The sequence below is a fragment of the Bos indicus genome, chromosome 4 (genome assembly GCF_029378745.1).
Source record: "Bos indicus isolate NIAB-ARS_2022 breed Sahiwal x Tharparkar chromosome 4, NIAB-ARS_B.indTharparkar_mat_pri_1.0, whole genome shotgun sequence".
Lineage (NCBI taxonomy): Eukaryota > Metazoa > Chordata > Mammalia > Artiodactyla > Bovidae > Bos > Bos indicus.
The window spans coordinates 27,792,372-27,811,861 of NC_091763.1; the positions used below are offsets into that span (position 1 = coordinate 27,792,372).

The 19,490-nt window shown below is 38.1% G+C and overlaps 1 protein-coding gene across 13 annotated transcripts in view; it reads left to right on the top strand.

The window, feature by feature from the left end:
- Positions 1-19,490, top strand: part of HDAC9 (histone deacetylase 9) — a 1,049,156-nt gene that overhangs the window by 834,779 nt on the left and 194,887 nt on the right. For all 13 annotated transcript variants that reach the window (XM_070787186.1, XM_070787187.1, XM_070787178.1 and 10 more), the window contains 2 exons: positions 17,081-17,136; positions 17,381-17,468. In XM_070787186.1, the coding sequence (XP_070643287.1) occupies positions 17,081-17,136; positions 17,381-17,468 (144 nt within the window). The remainder of the gene's footprint in view (positions 1-17,080; positions 17,137-17,380; positions 17,469-19,490) is intronic.

Here is a 19,490-nt window from a genome sequence, read left to right on the forward strand (position 1 = left end):
GGAATTTCATGCTATTGAGTTTTTCCATGCTGTGCTTGGTTTTGATACATATTATTTCACTGAGGATTGATACTTCCGTACATTTAGGAATACTTTAGTGGTAATACTTAGTCATTGGGAGGTAATTACTGAGCTCTGAATTAGCAGTGCACTTAAAGAGAAATTTTAAAAACAGAATTGCAATCAACCGGTCTGACATACTCAGTCTTTGGATAGGAGGCAGTTACATTATACATAAAACATTTTTCTCAGCAGGACAGATTTCTTTGTGTTTTGGTCTTGTAACTTCCTAAAACAGTTATATTTGAAATATTAAGTAAAAATATAATATTTGTTTTATATATTATAAAAAGAAACACAATCATCTAATTTTTTGTCACTCTATGAATATCTTATAGACTTTCTGTACTCTGTTTTACACTTATACTTTATAAAATAATTATTTTAATTAGAGGCGAATTACTTTATTGTAGTGGTTTTGCCATACATTGACATGAATTAGCCACAGGTGTACACATGTCCCCCATCCTGACCCCCTCCCGTCTCTCTCCCCATTCCATCCCTCTGGATTGTCCCAGTGCACTGACTTTAAGTGCCCTGTTTCATGCATGGAAGTTGGACTGGTCATCTGTTTCACATATGGTAATATGCATGTTTCAATGCTATTCTCTCAAATCATCCCACCTCGCCTTCTCCCACAGAGTCCAAAAGTTTGTTCTTTATATCTGTGTCTTTTTTACTGTCTCGTATATAGGGTTGTCATTACCATCTTTCTAAATTCCATATATATGCATTAATATACTGTATTGGTATTTTTCTTTTTGACTTACTTCACTCTGTATAATAGTCTCCAGTTTCATCCACCTAGTTAGAACTGATTCAAATGCATTCTTTTTTAAAACCTGAGTAATATTCCATTGAGTATATGTACCAAAACTTTCTTATCCATTTGTCTGCTGATGGACATCTAGGTTGTTTCCATGTCCTAGCTATTGTAAACAGTGCTGCAGTGAACATTGGGGTACATGTGTCTCTTTCAATTCTGGTTTCCTCAGTGTGTATGCCCAGCAGTGGGACTGCTGGGTGGTATGGCAGTTCTATTTCCAGTTTTTTAAGAAACCTCCACACTGTTCTCCATAGTGGCTGTACTAGTTTGTATTCCCATCAGCAGCATAAGAGGGTTCCCTTCTCTCCACACCCTCTCCAGCATTTATTTTTTGTAGACTTTTTTGATGGCAGCCATTCTGACCAGCATGAAATGGTACCTCATTGTGGTTTTGATTTGCATTTCTCAGATAATGAGTGATGATGAGCATCTTTTCATGTGTTTGTTAGCCATCTGTGTGTCTTCTTTGAAGAAATGTCTGTTAAGTTCTTTGGCCCATTTTTTTATTGGGTCGTTTATTTTTCTGGTATTGAAGTGCATGACCTGCATATATATTTTTGAGATTAATTCTTTGTCAGTTGCTTCGTTTGCTATTATTTTCTCCCATTTTGAAGGCTGTCTTTTCACCTTACTTATAGTTTCCTTCCTTGTGCAAAAGCTTTTAAGTTTAATTAAGTCCCATTTGTTTATTTTTGCTTTTATTTCCATTACTCTGGAAGGTGAGTCATAGAGGATCTTGCTGCAGTTTATGTCAGGGAGTGTTTTGCTTATGTTTTTCTCTAGGAGTTTTATAGTTTATGGTCTTATATTTCGATCTCTAATCCATTTTGAGTTTATTTTTGTGTATGGTATTAGAAAGTGTTCTGGTTTCATTCTTTTACAGGTGGTTGACCCGTTTTCCCAGCACCACTTATTAAAGAGATTGTCTTTTCTCCATTATATATTTTTGGCTCCTTTGTCAAAGATAAGGTGTCCATAGGTGCGTGGATTTATCTCTGGGCTTTCTATTTTGTTCCGTTGATCTTATTTCTGTCTTTGTGCCAATACCATACTGTTTTGATGACTGTAGCTTTGTAGTATAGCCTAAAGTCAGGCAGGTCGATTCCTCCAGTTCCATTCTTCTTTCTCAAGACTGCTTTGGCTATTCGAGGTTTTTGTATTTCCATACAAATTGTGAAATTATTTGTTCTAGTTCTGTGAAAAATACCATTGGTAGCTTGATAGTGATTGCATTGAATCTGTAGATTGCTTTGGGTAGTATACTCATTTTCACTATATTGATTCTTCCCATCCATGAACATGGTATATTTCTCCATCTATTTGTGTCATCTTTGATTTCTTTCATCAGTGTTTTATAGTTTTCTATATATAGGTCTTTCGTTTCTTTAGGTAGATATATTCCTAAGTATTTTATTCTTGTCGTTGCAGTGATGTATGGGATTGTTTCCTAAATTTCTCTTTCTGTATTGTGTATTAATTTTATATACTTTCTATATTCATTGATTAGCTCTAGTAATTTTCTGGTAGTCAAAATTAGTAAGTGGTTAAAGGGACTATTGCTATTAGAGGTAGTATTCATTTAAGCACTGGTTCATTGCTTATCTTTTAAAGTATATAAGTTATCTTTGCTTTTCACTTTTGGATTTGTTAACTCTGCTAAATGTTTTTTGTTTTTGTTTTTTACAATATGTTCTTACCTTTCTAGTTCGTTCTTATCTATGGTGATTAGCTCTTATTTTCCATGATTTCTGAAACCCAAATTACTCTATATTTATTGAAATTAGTAATGGTTCTTACTATCCATTGAATACCTACTAGGCATGGGGATGTTAGAGAGATAAAATATACATTTCTGCTCTGAGAGATGAAATATACATTTCTGTTCTCCATTCATCTGAACAAATGCAACAGGTAAAATGGTCAGATTATTTTGTAGTTTGCAAAATTTCAGTTCCTGTCAGTTCCATGACAATAAGCTGAGCTATGTGGAATAATTTGAACTTTGGACATGCTGATTAAAAAAAATGAATCTTAAAAATGATTCTAGTGATTTGCTTCCTACTTTCTCTTTACTTGCCTGGGGATAGTTTCACTATGCATATAAGGAATACACAAATCAGTTTGACATTTTGATAGATTTAACCAGAAAATGCAAATTTCCTCCATTATGAAAATAATAAAAAATGATTGAATTCCTTTCCATCTCATTCAGATTCACTTTACATATAGATAGTGTCATCAATTCCTTTTCTTGAATGTAACATGGCTATCTGTGGTAGCAAATAGTCTCCAGCATATCCTTGTAGGATTACACCAGAGAACATTCTTTTTCTCTTTAACGAAAGAGAAGCATCAATAGCTCATCTAAACAACTGCGTAATAGGAATGTGAGCACACATTATTTGAAATGATGTTCAAATACTGTTAAAGCTCTATGGTTAGTCATGTTCATGACTGAATAGAATGTAAAACTTGAAAAAACCTTTGAAAAATTAGATTCTTAAAATGAAAATTACATCACCATAAAATTGTTATTAATCTACAGAAAAGATCTTTGACATGTGTTCTCTCAGATTAACTTCTTGGTCTGCATAACTTTGAGTAAAGTATAGAGCAAAGAATTTTTTCACAGAGTAAACATAAATTCACAATTGTGTGGAATAATACGACATCTGTAGGTTTTCCTACTATACTCTGAGATGCTAATAAAATATAAGAGATTAAGAATATCATACACACTCCAGATTTTGAGAGAACAAAATATTTCTTCACAAAATGAAAATGACTATCTGTATTAGTATTAGTCACATTAGATGAGAAAATAATAAACCAAGCCCCTAAATACTTTATTGTATACACTACATTTTTTCATAGTTACATGTTTGTGAGACTAGTAGATTATTGAGGTCTTTGAAAATACAAAGCTTACAGGAAATACTGAAAAATACTCACTGAAGATATATGTTCATTTTTGTTGAAATATAGTTGATTTGCAGTGTTGTTTTAATTTCAGGTGTACAGCAAAGTTAATCAGTTATACATATTTCTACATTTTTTTAAGATTCTCTTCCTGTATAGGTCATTACAGAGTATTGAGTAGAGTTCCCTGTTCTGTAAGTAGGTCCTCAGTAGTCTACTTATGTACATTAGGCATCTGGTTCCATCACTTCATGGGAAATAGATGGGGAAACAGTGGAAACTGTGTCAGACTTTATCTTTTTGGGCTCCCAAATCACTGCAGGTGGTGACTGCAGCAATGAAATTAAAAGACGCTTACTCCTTGCAAGGAAAGTTATGACCAACCTAGATAGCATATTAGGAGAAGGCAATGGCAGCCCACTGAAGTACTCTTGCCTGGAAAATGCCATGGACGGAGGAGCCTGGTAGGCTGCAGTCCATGGGGTCGCTAAGAGTCGGACACGACTGAGCAACTTCACTTTCACTTTTCACTTTCATGCATTGGAGAAGGAAATGGCAACCCACTCCAGTGTTCTTGTCTGGAGAATCCCAGGGACGGGGGAGCCCAGTGGGCTGCCGTCTATGGGGTCGCACAGAGTTGGACATGACTGAGGCGACTTAGTAGCAGCAGCAGCAGCAGCAGCAGATGGCATATTGAAAAGCAGAGACATTACTTTGCCAACAAAGGTCTGTCTAGTCAAGGCTGTGGTTTTTCCAGTGGTCATGTATGGATGTAAGAGTTGGACTGTGAAGAAAGCTGAGGACCGAAGAATTGATGCTTTTGAACTGTGGTGTTGGAGAAGACTCTTGAGAGTCCCTTGGACTGTAAGGAGATCCAACCAGTCCATTCTAAAGGAGATCAGCCCAGGTTGTTCTTTGGAAGGAATGATGCTAAAGCTGAAACTCCAGTACTTTGGCCACCTCATGCGAAGAGTTAACTCATTGGAAAAGACTCTGATGCTGGACGGATTGGGGGCAAGAGAAAAAGGGGACGACAGAGGATGAGATGGCTGGATGGCATCAATGGACATGAGTTTGAGTGAACTCTGGGAGTTGGTGATGGATAAGGAGGCCTGGTGTGCTGGGATTCATGATGTCGAAAAGAGTCAGACAGGACTGAGCAACTGAACTGAACTGAATACTCCATTCTATATGTGTACCACATCTTCTTTATCCATCCTCTGATGATAGACATTTAGGTTTTTTCCATGTCATGACTATTGTAAATAGTTCTGCAACACTGGGGTATATGTATCTTTTGGAGTTATCATTTTATTAAGTTTTATGGCTACAAGTGGGATTATTGGGTTATGTGGTAATTCTATTTTTAGTTTAGTTTTTTAAGGAACCTCCATACTATTCTTCATAGTTGTTGTACCAGTTTATGTTCCCATCAAGAGTGAGGGTGGGTTCCCTTTTCTCTACATCCTCTCCAGTATTTATTAATTGTAGATTTTTTATGGTGTCCATTCTGACCAGTGAAAGATGATATCTCATTGCAGTTTTGATGTGCATTTCTCTAATAATTTACAATGTTGGATATATCTTCATGTGCCTCTTGGCCATCTGTTTGTCTTCTTTGGAGAAATGGCTATTTAGATCTGTGCATTTTTAAATTTGGTGGGGTTTTTTTTTTTTTTTTTTTTGATAATGAGCTACATGAGCTGTTTGTATATTTTGGAGACTAATCCTTTTTTGGTTGCTTCATTTGCAAATATTTTTTCCCATTCTGAAGGTTGTCTTTTTGCTTTGTTTCCTTTGCTGTGGAAAACTTTTAAGTTTAATTAGATCCCATTTTTGTTTTTATTTTCGTTACTGTAGGAGGTATATCCTAAAAGATATTGCTCTAATTTATGTCAAAGAGTGTCCTGCTTATGTTTTCCTCTGAGAGCTTTATATTACCCACTTTTATATTTAGATCCTTAATCCATTTTGGGTTATTTTTTTTGTATATTGTTAGAGTGCTATATTAATAATTTCATTAATTTACAGTAGCTTTCCAGTTTTCCTAGCACTACTTAATGAAGCAGCCTTTACTTCATTGTATATTCTTGCCTTCTTTGTCATAGATTAGGTGATCATAGGTGGTGTGGTTTTGTCTGTGGGTTTTCTATCTTGTTCCATTGGTCTGTATTTCTATTTTTGTGCAAGTATCATACTGTTTTGATGATTGTAGTGTTGTAGTATAGTCTGAAGTCAGGGAACCTAATTCTTTCAGTCCTGTCTTTCTTTCTCAAGATTGCTTTGGCTACGTGGGGTCTTTTGTGTTTCCATACAAATTGTGAGTTTTTTTATTTGTTCTAATTCTGTGAAAAATTCTATTGGTAATTTGATAGGCATTGCTTTGAATGTGTAGATTGTTTTGGGTACTGTAGTGATTTTCACAGTATTGATTCTTCTAATATAGAACATGGTATAGCTCTCCATATGTTTGTGTGGTCTTTGATTTTTTTTCACTGGCATCTTACAATTCTAAGTATTTTGTCTCCTTCAGTTCAGTTGAGATGTTCAGTCTTGTCCAACTCTTTGCAGTCCCATGAATGGCAGCACGCCAGGCCTCCCGATCCATCACCAACCCCCAGAGTTCACTCAGACTCATGTGCATGGAGTCAGTGATGCCATGCAGCCATCTCATCCTCTGTGGTCCCCTTCTCCTCCTGCCCCCAATCCCTCCAAGCATCAGGGTCTTTGCAATGAGTCAACTCTTTGCATGAGGTGGCCAAAGTACTGGAGTTTCAGCCTTAGTGCCAGTCCTTCCAGTGAACACCCAGGACTGGTCTCCTTTTGGATGGACTGGTTGGATCTCCTTATAGTCCAAGGGAATCTCAAGGGTCTTCTCCAACACCACAGTTCAAAAGCATCAATTCTTCAGCACTTAGCTTTCTTCACAGTCCAACTCTCACATCCATACATGACCACTGGAAAAACCATAGCCTTGACTAGACAGACCTTTGTTGGCAAAGTAATGTCTCTGCTTTTTACTATACTATCTAAGTTGGTCATAATTTTCCTTCCTAGGAGTATCTTCGAATTTCATGGCTGCAGTCACCATATGCAGTGATTTTGGAGCCCAAAAAGATAAAGTGTGACACTGTTTCCACTGTTTCCCCATCTATTTGCCATGAAGTGATGGGACCAGATGCCATGATCTTCGTTTTCTGAATGTTGAGCGTTAAGCCAACTTTTTCACTCTCCACTTTCACCTTCATCAAGAGGCTTTTTAGTTCCTCTTCACTTCCTGCCATAAGGGTGGTGTCATTTGTATATCTGAGGTTATTGATATTTCTCCCGTCAATCTTGATTCCAGCTTGTGTTTCTTCCAGTCCAGCGTTTCTCATGATGTATTCTGCATATAAGTTAAATAAACAGGGTGACAATATACAGCCTTGATGTACTCCTTTTCCTATTTGGAATCAGTCTGTTGTTCCATGTCCAGTTCTAACTGTTGCTTCCTGACCTGCATATAGGTTTCTCAAGAGGCAGGTCAGGTGGTCTGGTATACCCATCTCTTGAAGAATTTTCCACAGTTTATTGTGATCCACACAGTCAAAGGCTTTGGCATAGTCAATAAAGCAGAAATAGATGTTTTTCTGGAACTCTCTTGCTTTTTTGATAATCCAGCAGATGTTGGCAATTTGGTTTCTGGTTTTTCTGCCTTTCCTAAAACCAGCTTGAACATCTGGAAGTTCACGGTTCATGTGTTGCTGAACCCTGGCTTTGGAGAATTTTGAGCATTACTTTACTAGCGTGTGAGATGAGTGCAATTGCGAGGTAGTTTGAGCATTCTTTGGCATTGCCTTTCTTTGGGATTGGAATGAAAACTGACCTTTTCCAGTCCTGTGGCCACTGCTGAGTTTTCCAAATTTGCTGGCATATTGAGTGCAGGACTTTCACAGCATCATCTTTCACAGGTAGGTTTATTCCTAGGTATTTTATTCTTTTTGATGTCATGGTAAATGGAATTGTTTTCTCAATTTCTCTTTCTGATTTTCTGTTGTTAGTGTATAGAAATGTAAGAGATTTCTCTGTATTAATTTTGTGTCCTTCAAATTTACCAAATACATGAATGAGTTCCAGAAATTTTCTGGTGGCATTTTCAGGATTGTCTGTGTATGGACAAACCATGAGAATTTTATTTCTTCTTTTCCAATTTTTATTCCTTTTGTTTCTTTTTTGTCTCTGATTGCTGTGGCTAGAACTTCAATAAAAAAACAAAACTGTGTTTAATAAAAGTGGCAAGAGTGGGTGTCCTTGATGTTTCCTCAATTCAGAGGAAATGCTTTCAGTTTTTCACCATTGAGAATGATGTTTGCTGTGGGTTTGTCGTATTTGGCTTTTATTGTATTGTGGTAGGTTCCCTCTGTGCCTGTTTCTGGTGAGTTTTTATCATAAATGTTTGTTGAATTTTGTCAAAAGCTTTTTCTGATCTGTTGAGATGATCATATGGTTTTTATTCTTCAGTTTGTTAATGTGGTGTATCACATTGATTGAACTGCATATATTGAAGGATCCCTGCATTTCTGGGATAATTCCCACTTGATCGTGGTATGTGACCCTTTTAATGTGTTGTTGGATTTGGTTTGCTAGTATTTTGTTGAGGATTTTTGCACTTAAGTTCATCAATAATATTGACCTATAATTTTCTTTTTTGTGGTATCTTTGTCTGGTTTTGGTATCAGGGTGATGGTGACTTCATAGAAAGAGCTTCATAGAAAGCACTCCTTCCTCTGCAGTTTTTTGAAGAGTTTCAGAAGAACAGGTTTTAATCTCTCTCTAAATGTTTGATATAATTCACTGTGAAGCCATCTGGTCCTAGACTTTTCATTTGTTGAAAGTTTTTAATCACAATTTAAGTTTTAGGACATGTGATTGATCTATTCAGGTTTTCTTTTTCTCCTCGATGATATTTGTTCTTAAGCTAAGGGAAAACCTGGCTTCAGCAGTGTCATGCACAACAAATGTTTGTTCCAAACAATAAGGCAAAACAAATGCAAAGAAAATACAAAACAAATTTATTGTCAAGAGATGCAGAATCCAGTGTGAAAATCAAATATTTCTATAAGGATAAAAAAAGTCGTTTTTAAGCACTTTCCACAATAGTTCATCAAATGAAAGATTCCATTAATTTTAAGGAGCAAAATATTTTATGTGTTTCTCAGAAGATACTACTAAGTCTAATAGGCAGCCTCCTACAAAAATCTGGTATGCCAAAGCTGTAATCTTGAGAGACAAAGAATTTGTAGCTGAGGTGAAAGCAAAGGACCAGAGGGATTAAAACCAGGATAGTATATTCATAGGTTGTTTTATCATTCCTTGTGGATTGCTAGTCACTATGTAAGTCTACAGTCAGTGTGTACATCTAGAAAATAAAAAGGTGAACCAAGCCATAAGGTGATGACCCCACTGTGAGGAGCTGGGGTGTGGGACACTAAAGATATAAATCACAATAATCATAAATAATAAATCAGTCATACTAATTATTCTCAAAAAATGTTTGGCAGACCCCTAAGGGTACTTTATAGAGGAAACTGTTAGTGACCTATGGAGACTCAGGCATGGTTTTTCTGGGGAAGCAATGTTGGAGCCAAAATATGCAGACCAAGAGATATTATCCTGGTAGAAGGCAGGGATAGGTAAGAGGAGGACATTTCACACAGAACTAGGAGCATGTGCAAAGACTTATATCTAGGGCAACAAGGCTTATTGCTAGGGAAACACTGGAAGCAGCTAAAGACTGATGTAGCTGGAGTGAAGAAAGCAAAGTGGATGGTAGTACAAGATGAAGTTGAAAAGGTGGCAGAGGCCAGGTCATGCATGCAGTATTGTTGCTATTGTTCGGTCGCTTCAGTCGTGTCCAACTCTGTGTGATTCCCATGCATTGCAGCCAACCATTCTCCTCCCTCCATGGAATTCTCCAGTCAGGAATTCTGGAGTGGGTTGCCATTTCCTTCTCCAGGGAATCTTCCCACATGAGGAATCGAATCTACATCTCTTGCATTGCAGGCAGATTCTTTTCCATATGGTATTGGTCACTAGTAAATGGGTAGATTTTATTATGGAAGGATGAGGAAGTTTTATTCTAATTGCTTCCATATACTAAGTTCAGTGGGAAGCAAAGTCTTCACAAGGTTAAAAGTGGAGTAAGGGTTAATGAAGATTTGAAGAAAGAGAAGAAGGTAGAAATACCATATGAGAGACTTGGAGAGTTAATCAACTAAGGACTATAGTATAATTCCTGGGCATCATGAAGAACCTACTGAAGTTTTAAATCATCAGTTTAAAGGAAGACCAGTTCTGTGGCTTTTATATATATTTTGGTGCAGGAAGGGAATGGCTACCCACTCTAGTACTCTTGCATGGGAAATCCCATGGACAGAGGAGCCTGGCGGGCTAGGGATTGCAAAGGCTCCAACATGACTGAGTAGCTAACACTTTCACTTTAGGTGCAGGAACAGAGCAGATGCAAGTTGTATTTAATCAGTTATAATTTTAACAGGAGAGTATGTTGAGGGAGGAAAAGGACAAAGCAACTAAAACTGTGTTATGGACTGAGTGTTTGTATTCCTGAAATGTATATGTTGAAGCTGTAACTCCCCATGTGACTGTATTTGTAGAAAGCGTCTGTGAGAATATGTTAAAGGTTGCATAATTTCATGAGAGTGGGAACTTAATGCAGTACGGTTGGTACTCTTCTAAGAAATGGAGGAGGCACCAGAGTTTTCTCTGTACTTGTAATCATGTGCTTAGAGAATGGCCTTATGTGAGGACTCCAGGGGAAAAGGAGACAGATCCACAAGCCAGGAAGAAAGCTCTCAACAGAAACCAAATCATGCCAGAGGTTAATCTCAACTTCCGGACCCCAGAACTATGAGGAGTAAGGCAGGAAGACTGTGGGATTTTATTTTGGGAACCTGAGCAGACCAACATACTGGGGGAGTATGTTGGAGGGGAAAAGGGACAAGTTGTTTAAATTTACATGCAGAGAAGTAAATATAATGATGGGCTCTAAAGTCTCAGCCGTATTAGGAGGGAAATAAACGTGGTGGTGGGGATTGAATGATGTATTCAGTTCAGTTCAGTTCAGTTCAGTCGCTCAGTCGTGTCCGACTCTTTGTGACCCCATGAATTGCAGCACGCCAAGCCTCTCTGTCCATCACCAACTCCCAGAGTTCACTCAGACTCATGTCCATCGAGTCAGTGATGCCATCCAGCTATCTCATCCTCTGTCGTCCCCTTCTCCTCCTCCTCCGTCCCCAATCCCTCCCAGCATCAGAGTCTTTTCCAATGAGTCAACTCTTCGCATGAGGTGGCCAAAGTATTGGAGTTTCAGCTTTAGCATCATTCCTTCCAAAGAAATCCCAGGGCTGATCTCCTTTAGAATGGACTGGTTGGATCTCCTTACAGTCCAAGGGACTCTCAAGAGTCTTCTCCAACACCACAGTTCAAAAGCATCAATTCTTCGGTGCTCAGCCTTCTTCACAGTCCAACTCTCACATCCATACATGACCACTGGAAAAACCATAGCCTTGACTAGACGGACCTTTGTTGGCAAAGTAATGTCTCTGCTTTTGAATATGCTATCTAGGTTGGTCATAACTTTCCTTCCAAGGAGTAAGCGTCTTTTAATTTCATGGCAGCAATCACCATCTGCAGTGATTTGGGAGCCCCAAAAAAATAAAATCTGACACTGTTTCCACTGTTTCCCCATCTATTTCCCATGAAGTGATGGGACCAGATGCCATGATCTTCGTTTTCTGAATGTTGAGCTTTAAGCCAACTTTTTCACTCTCCTCTTTCACTTTCATCAGGAGGCTTTTTAGTTCCTCCTCACTTTCTGCCATAAGGGTGGTGTCATCTGCATTTCTGAGGTTATTGATATTTATCCCATATATTGTACGTCAAAAGTTTAGTAAGGCCAAAGAATTGGAAATCCCAGTGCAGTTGAAGCTTCAACTGGAAAATAGGGGAGCGGGGTATTTGACATTGAGATTTTGGAAGAGATGTTATTATTTCTTGGCAATGGCAAGGTCTAGGAGTATGGCTGTAAACAGAAGACAGGTTTATGGAGCAAGGAGTCAGAGAACTAAGAAGTCAGGATATTGAATGGATTGTCCGTGTGCTTATTGAAATCACAAATTAACAGAGGAGTGATGGAGACAAAGGCAGGAATTCAAAAGGTAAAATATGCAAGGAATGTATATACATATAAGTACAGAGATCTGAATGATCTTTAAAAGCAAAATCAACAGAAATCAGTCATGAATTAAAATGAGATAGAGGAAAAATTGGCTTCTCAGGTAGCTCAGCTGTTAAAGAATCTGCCTGCAATAAAGGAGCTGCAGGAGATGTGGGTTTGATCCCTGGGTTGGGAAGATCCCCTGGAGAAGGGTATGGCAACTCAGTCCAGTATTCTTGCCTGGAGAATCCCATGGACAGAGGAGCCTGGTGGGCTACAGTCCATGAGGTTGGAAAGAGTCGGATTTGACTTAGCACTAAGCACAGAACATATCAGAGGGTGAATAGGGAGAGGGAGCCATTAAGGATACTCATTGGTTCATGACTTGAGCTGCAGGATGAATCATGGTATCACTGGTAAGTTAGACAAGGCTGGGAGAAGGTCAGTAGTTTGAACTGGATGTTCTAAATTGGAAGTGCTCTTGGGATATCCCAGTGAATATATCAAGTAAGTAGCCTGGTATTTTGGTCTGATGCTTAGAGCAGGGTTCATCCTGGAAATAAAAATCTGTGAAATATTGGATGATGGGTAGTAATTGAGTTCCTTGAGAGTTGTGACATTGTTTACAAAGTAAGTATAGAGAGAGGAGGAGCTTAAAACTTGGGCCTGAGTAACTTCAGTATTTAATGAGCAGATTGAGAAGTGTGATCCTTAAGGGACACTGATTCAGGAGTGGAGAGATAAGGAAACCAGGAGGAAATGCCATCACAGAAGACAAAGGAAAGAGACCGTTTTAAAAAGGAAGAAACAGCAAATAGCGTTGAAAGCCAATGAGAGACTAAGTAGGCTGAGAGCATAAAAATGTCATTATTTAGTGACATAGAGGCTATTAGTGACCTTGATAAGAGCTTCTTTAGTGAGCCAATGGGGGTGCAAGATCTATTAGAGATAGGTGACTGAAGCAGAGGTAAAGAAAAGACAAAAAGAGAAAGCGGGATGGACCACCTTTTCAAGATTTTTAGCATTAAAAGGGGAAGAAAAGAAGTGTGACAGTAAGGATTAATGGAAGTAAGGATGGAGATACATATTATGTGTGTGTGTATTTGTATTATCTTAGTTAACATATACGTATATAATTTTATTTTCAAGATGGCATGAACTTGAGCCTATATAAATTTTGATGAAATGAATACAATTGGGAATTTTAATACAAATTTAATATGTTATTGGGGAAAACACTAAATGATAGTGGAAAAGTAGGAGGGGATGTCATTCTAAGCACAGTTTTAGAGAGAGATTCTAAGAGAACTGGCAGTCCTCTAGTGCAACAAGAGGGAAAGAGAGCTGGATTGCCCCAGGACTCAGTCATCTACTTTTGTTCTGTTTGCTTTCTGGGTGATCTAGTCCTTTTTTCTATAAGAGTGTTGTTGGGGGTTGGCACAGTGGGCTTCACGTTCCCAAAGAAGCCAAGAGAAAGGAGAACACAAAGTTCCATCTGGTGCTGCAGGCAGGCTGGTGAGATGTGAGAGAGAAAATAGCTGCCACCTGACCAGAGTATGGGAGAAGCAGCCTTTCCAACTTTCAGCTAAGAAAATGCAGGGGCAGGGCCCTCAGAAAAGACTGGGAAAATGTAGGGGACTTCTCCATTCCTGAGAATGGAATTAGAGAGTTGTGGGTACATCATGAGGAGTAAGGAAATATTTGTTATTGGCAAGAAGATAATTTTCAGTCTAAAACCAAGCAGTTCAGTAAAGTAGTAGAGGTTACTGAAGAAAACTATATAGTGAAAGGCAGACCTTTTGTTCAAATTTGGCTGTAAGGGAAAAGAGGAAGATGGAAATAAATTCTATTAATAAATTTTATTTGTCTTCTGTAATCTAGCTAGTTACCTGTACAATTTCACTTCCATTTTGTTCCTTACTGTGACCTCTATTCAGGTTGATTATCTGTACATAATGTTTTTGAAAATCCTTTTTTCTGAACTATTTTTCATTTATGCTTTCCCCCTGCTCAGAATATCAGTTAAGTCCTTTTTCACCTTGTGAACACGACTCTACTCGTTAGACACTTTAAAATTTACCTTTCAACCTTCTCTTTGTTTTATGTTTTTTTACTCTGGAATGATTGATGTTTGTTGTAAAATCATTTGGAAAATACTTGAAATGTTTAAGTAAATATAACCCACATAATATCATCACACAGATAGATCATACTGTATATATTATTTTTAACACTAATACTTCTAAAATTGCTGTCTTTTCTGTTCTGCTGAATATTTGTAACAACAAAATTGTAATGACTGTCTTAATATTCTGTTGTATGGATGGACCATATTTCATTTAAACATTTGCCTAATATCAATTAACTTAGATAATTTTCATTTTACTTATTGTAAATAAAACATGATCTTTTACACAAACATTTGTCTACACAATAACACCGTTAGGGCAAAAATCCTTAAAGTAGTAATAGATTACTAATTCAAAGGGTAAATGTTTTATAAAGGCTCTAAATGTATAGAGGCAGATTGTCTTCCAGAAAGACTATAATAAGTTATCTTCCTGCAAACAGCATTTATGAAAATATAGGTACCACCCCGTGGAGTAGTTTTAAAAGTTTTAATTTCCTAAGTGGAAAAATGGCTTCTTATTGGGATTTTCACCTGCTTTTATTTGATTACTAATTAAGGTGAATATTTTTTCTTATAGTTATTAATTGTGGCATGTCTTCTTTCTACTGTCTAGTCATACCCTTCACACATAAAACATAACATTCTAATTTAATTATAAAAGACCATTAGTATTAACCTAATTATAAAATTTTGTTCAGTTCAGTTCAGTCCCTCAGTCGTGTCCGACTCTTTGCGACCCCATGAATCGCAGCACGCCAGGCCTCCCTGTCCATCACCAACTCCCAGAGTTCACTCAGACTCACGTCCATCAAGTCAATGATGCCATCCAGCCATCTCATCCTCTGCCGTCCCCTTCTCCTCCTGCCCCCAATCCCTCCCAGCATCAGAGTCTTTTCCAATGAGTCAACTCTTCGCATGAGGTGGCCAAAGTACTGGAGTTTCAGCTTTAGCATCATTCCTTCCAAAGAAATCCCAGGGCTGATCTCCTTCACAATGGACTGGTTGGGTCTCCTTGCAGTCCAAGGGACTCTCAAGAGTCTTCTCCAACAACACAGTTCAAAAGCATCAATTCTTCAGCACTCAGCTTTCTTCACAGTCCAACTCTCACATCCGTACATGACCACAGGAAAAACCATAGCCTTGACTAGACGGACCTTTGTTGGCAAAGTAATGTCTCTGCTTTTGAATATGCTATCTAGGTTGGTCATAACTTTCCTTCCAAGGAGTAAGCGTCTTTTAATTTCATGGCTGCAATCACCACCTGCAGTGATTTTGGAGCCCCCCAAAATAAAATTTTATTACATGATAGTTATATTACTTTGTATTATATTTGTTGTTATTTTCACCCTAACTACGTTTTCCCAATAAAGTATATTGCACATAATCTAATTCTTCATTCTCCGAAGTCATGTAGCACTCTAGAGTTTCACTCTACAATCTTGAAAATCACTCCCTATTGTCTTGTGTTGTTCACTAATGGTTTCTTTTTTGCTAATCTTTTTAGCCACAGAAATAGTGAGTTGCTTAAAAATAAAAATATAGAATATGTTTATCATTATTCCTAGGTTTGTAATTGGTATTGTGTCACTGACATCTAATTTGTTTCTGGGATTATCATTATGTAGGGCCTCCCTGGTGGTTCAGGCGGTAAAGAATCTGCCTGTAATTCAGGAGACCCAGGTTCAATCCCTGAGTCGGGAAGATGCCCTGGAAAAGGGAATAGTAACCCACTCCAGTATTCTTGCCTGGAGAATTCCATGGACAGAGAAGCCTGGCAGGCTGTAGTCCATGGGGTCACAAAGAGTCAGACACAACTGAGCAACTAACACAACAACAATAGGGCCATCAAAATACGTAGAAAATTAACTCATTGTATGTCAGTTACCATTATGTTCTAGAAAAATTTGTGTATATTTAAAGCTCGTGGGAATAGATTATTTTTCTTGGGAATATGTTTATGCTTGTAGTAAGATTTGGAAACAAATATCCCTGGGGTATATTAAAATTATTTGAAAATTTTAGGATTGTATATTAAAGAAAAACTCTGTTGTGAGCATATTACTCGTGTCATAGTTAAGTGAAAGGTGGTGTGAACCATCTGATAAATGATTTCTTTTTTTTCGCGTCAAGTAACCCAACTTTTCTGAGCATGCTGGCTTTGCAAGGATTTATAGTTGCCTGCCTTCATGCTGGAGTTACTTCAGCTTTCCGTGATGCATTCCAGCTAATCTAGAGGTTAAGGCATTGCTTGATCATGGATAGATCTGATTGTTACTCAGCCCTGGAATTCTTTATAAAATTCCAGAATGTGGGCTAGAAATTGACTTAGGGAATCCAATAAAGTTGCAAGTCTTGGCAGTCATCCAAGCTAAATTTATAGACTGGAAGAAATATGGGCTTTCCATTGTTCTTTTTCACCTTTCTGGGGTTTCTTTTGTGTGTATGTGAGTGTGTGAGTGTAAATTTATCATTTTGCTGACATTGGAGTGGAAATAACCATTGAGGGCGTCCAGCTAAAGTATTTTCGCTTTGGATCTTCCCTAATCTTTCCAAACTTTGACCCAAACCTGCACCAAGAATGAACTTGTTCTCCCTCTCTAGGATGCTGGTGTCATGAAATAAGAACTGGTCCTTGAAAATGAATCACACCAGGATAATAGCTGATATGCCATTTGTCTGCTTGGTACAACTCCCAAACCCCTGTTCTTCCCCTGGCTCTGTGGGAGCCTTCTATCTGAGACATGATCTGAGAAAACATGATCTATATATTGTTTCTGTTCATTCTACGAAATGTATTCGGGGCACGAAAACCTTTTCTGAAGCCTCTTATAGATTCCACTCTTTTTGTATGTGCCTGATGCTCTTGGTACATGGAGATCTAAGCAGTCCTCTCCTATCTGATCACTGAAAATCTGTCTTGTTCCTACAGAATGGATTTGCTGTGGTGAGGCCCCCAGGCCATCATGCTGAGGAATCCACAGCCATGTAAGTACCAAGGACTGCTGGCCATCTCCCAGCGCCACGATTCCTGGCGGTCACCTGCCCCATGCATGTCTCTGAAGCCTCTAATTGTTAGCAGATGGACTGAGAAATCTTGCGAGGTACTCCCAGAAGCAGATTTATGGCTTCAGAGATCATATAGCATTTTAAAAAATGCTCTGAACATTATTTATAATGGTTTTCCTGGCTGATTTGCTTTCTTATTTCTCTGTTCTTCTCTATTCCGCAGGGGGTTCTGCTTTTTTAATTCAGTTGCAATTACCGCCAAATACTTGAGAGACCAACTAAATATAAGCAAGATATTGATTGTAGATCTGGTATGTATTCCTGGCCAGAGCTGCATTTTCAGTGACTCTAGATAAAAGGGACTGAATTTGTATTTCTCTGTTAGGTTGCCTTGTTTTTAGCACTTGCAAACAACTGAAGGGTGTGTTTCCTTTGAATGTGGAAACTCATTAAATTCAGGATTGCAGTTCTGAAACCATAAACATTCACGTTTCACTTTCATGGTGTTAACTGCAATTTAATGAGAAGAAGGCGCAGATCGGGGCAACTTTTATGATCCTTAAATGAATTGATACTTCCACAGTTAAAATAACCCAACAGAACCTGAATTTACTTTTCCCTGCAGAATATAGACTTTAAATAGTCAGATGTGCTGGAAAGAATGTTGTTGCTTTGGTAACCAATTGGCCACTTCCCCTGGTTAGCAATCATGTTGCTTGTTGTGCAACAGTGGTATTATTAAAACAAGTCAGCGTGTCTTTTTTTTTCTGAAAAGATCTCAGATCATGTATGCCAGTTTGGGATGACTGCCGGCAGGAACCCTGCGTGATTAAGAGTCAGAGGCATTCGATTAGTCTTGCCTTTTAACATGATGCGTTCTTACACAATAGAGTTATAATTTGTTTAACAAATGGTTTGTTTAAATGCAGATGACACTTGGCATGTTGTCTATAGTAGATTCACAAATAATGAGCTGGATATCTGCCGCATACAAAAGGACCAGCCCAGGAAAGGGCGAAAGAAAACTGACTGGTGATTTATGAGCCCCGTTTTCTGTTTGCCTCCAGTTCACGAGGAGGTGTAATAGGTTGTCTGACAAAGCATAGACAGGAAATGAACCCTGGCATCCAAAGCGAACCTGCTGCATCTGCACTTAATTAATTTTTGCAGGTGATAAAAGATTTAAAGGCAAAATATGTTAGAAGTTTTTTTGAAGTGCAAGGCTTAATAGTCTAAATCTTGTTCATATCTGCACTCATAATTAAATCTTATTGGGAAGCCGTGGCCTTACCGCCTGGTCTTCTGATTCAGTTAGGCAGGCCTGCCAGAGGGTGGGGAGAGAGCAAACAAAGCCCTGTGAAGAAACACTTGGTCAAGTTAAAGTAAAGAAAAAAGGAATAAAAGGCTGATAACCATTTCTAGCGTTCAAGAGGAGTGGATGTTTCCCCCCATACTGTATTGCAGCCTTCCTACAAGTTCTTTGGTGCTGAGAGTATTGAAACCCAGCTTTCCATGTGTTTTCCAAACATGCTGAAGTTTCAGTGTAGGTCATAGTTCAACATTAAAGAAACGTGTTGAAGGCCTAGATATACTACAGCAGTGAGGTCTTAAAATTTTACAAAAACGAGGACATCAGTTCCTATTTTCCCATGTATATACAAAATGACATTTTAAAGAATGAACAATTATTGGCTTGCATGATTTATAAGATAGTAAATCTTTAAAATAATTTTAATATGCTTCTAAAACACTTAAGTTCTGCTAGAAAAATAAGCTAAAAACTTGAAGAAAGGGCAGCAGATGAAGACCAAGGATTGTGAGGAAAATCTTTCTACACATTCTAAATTTGTCAAAATTATGCAGGAAAGAGATTGGTAAACTGTCACCCTGTCTTTCAGAATTTCTTCGTGTTATTTTCTGAGGACTCTCCACTACTAGGAAGATAATAACTGTTAAGAGCCTCTTTGAAAGCACACGTGTGACATCCAGACTCTAGAGCAATGGACTGTACAATAGACATGAAAGCTAAAATGCCTGGATGGTGATGGATGGATATCTTGTGCCTCAGAGGATTTGTGTGTAAAGCTTTGTTTTTGTACATTCATATAAGAATAAAAAGATTTGCGGGATATAATTTGCTATGATTTATAAAATAAGTTGCTTGGTAGCCACCAGGAGTGTCCTGTAAGCTTACTGGCCTTTGATTATGAATTTGCTCCATTATCCCACATAAAGGACGCTGATTTCCCAGCAGGCTGCAGTAGAAGAGAAGGTTTTGTTTCATGTTCTCTAAACATACGAGGTTCTTTCCAAAGGGTTGCCTCTGAGATCAC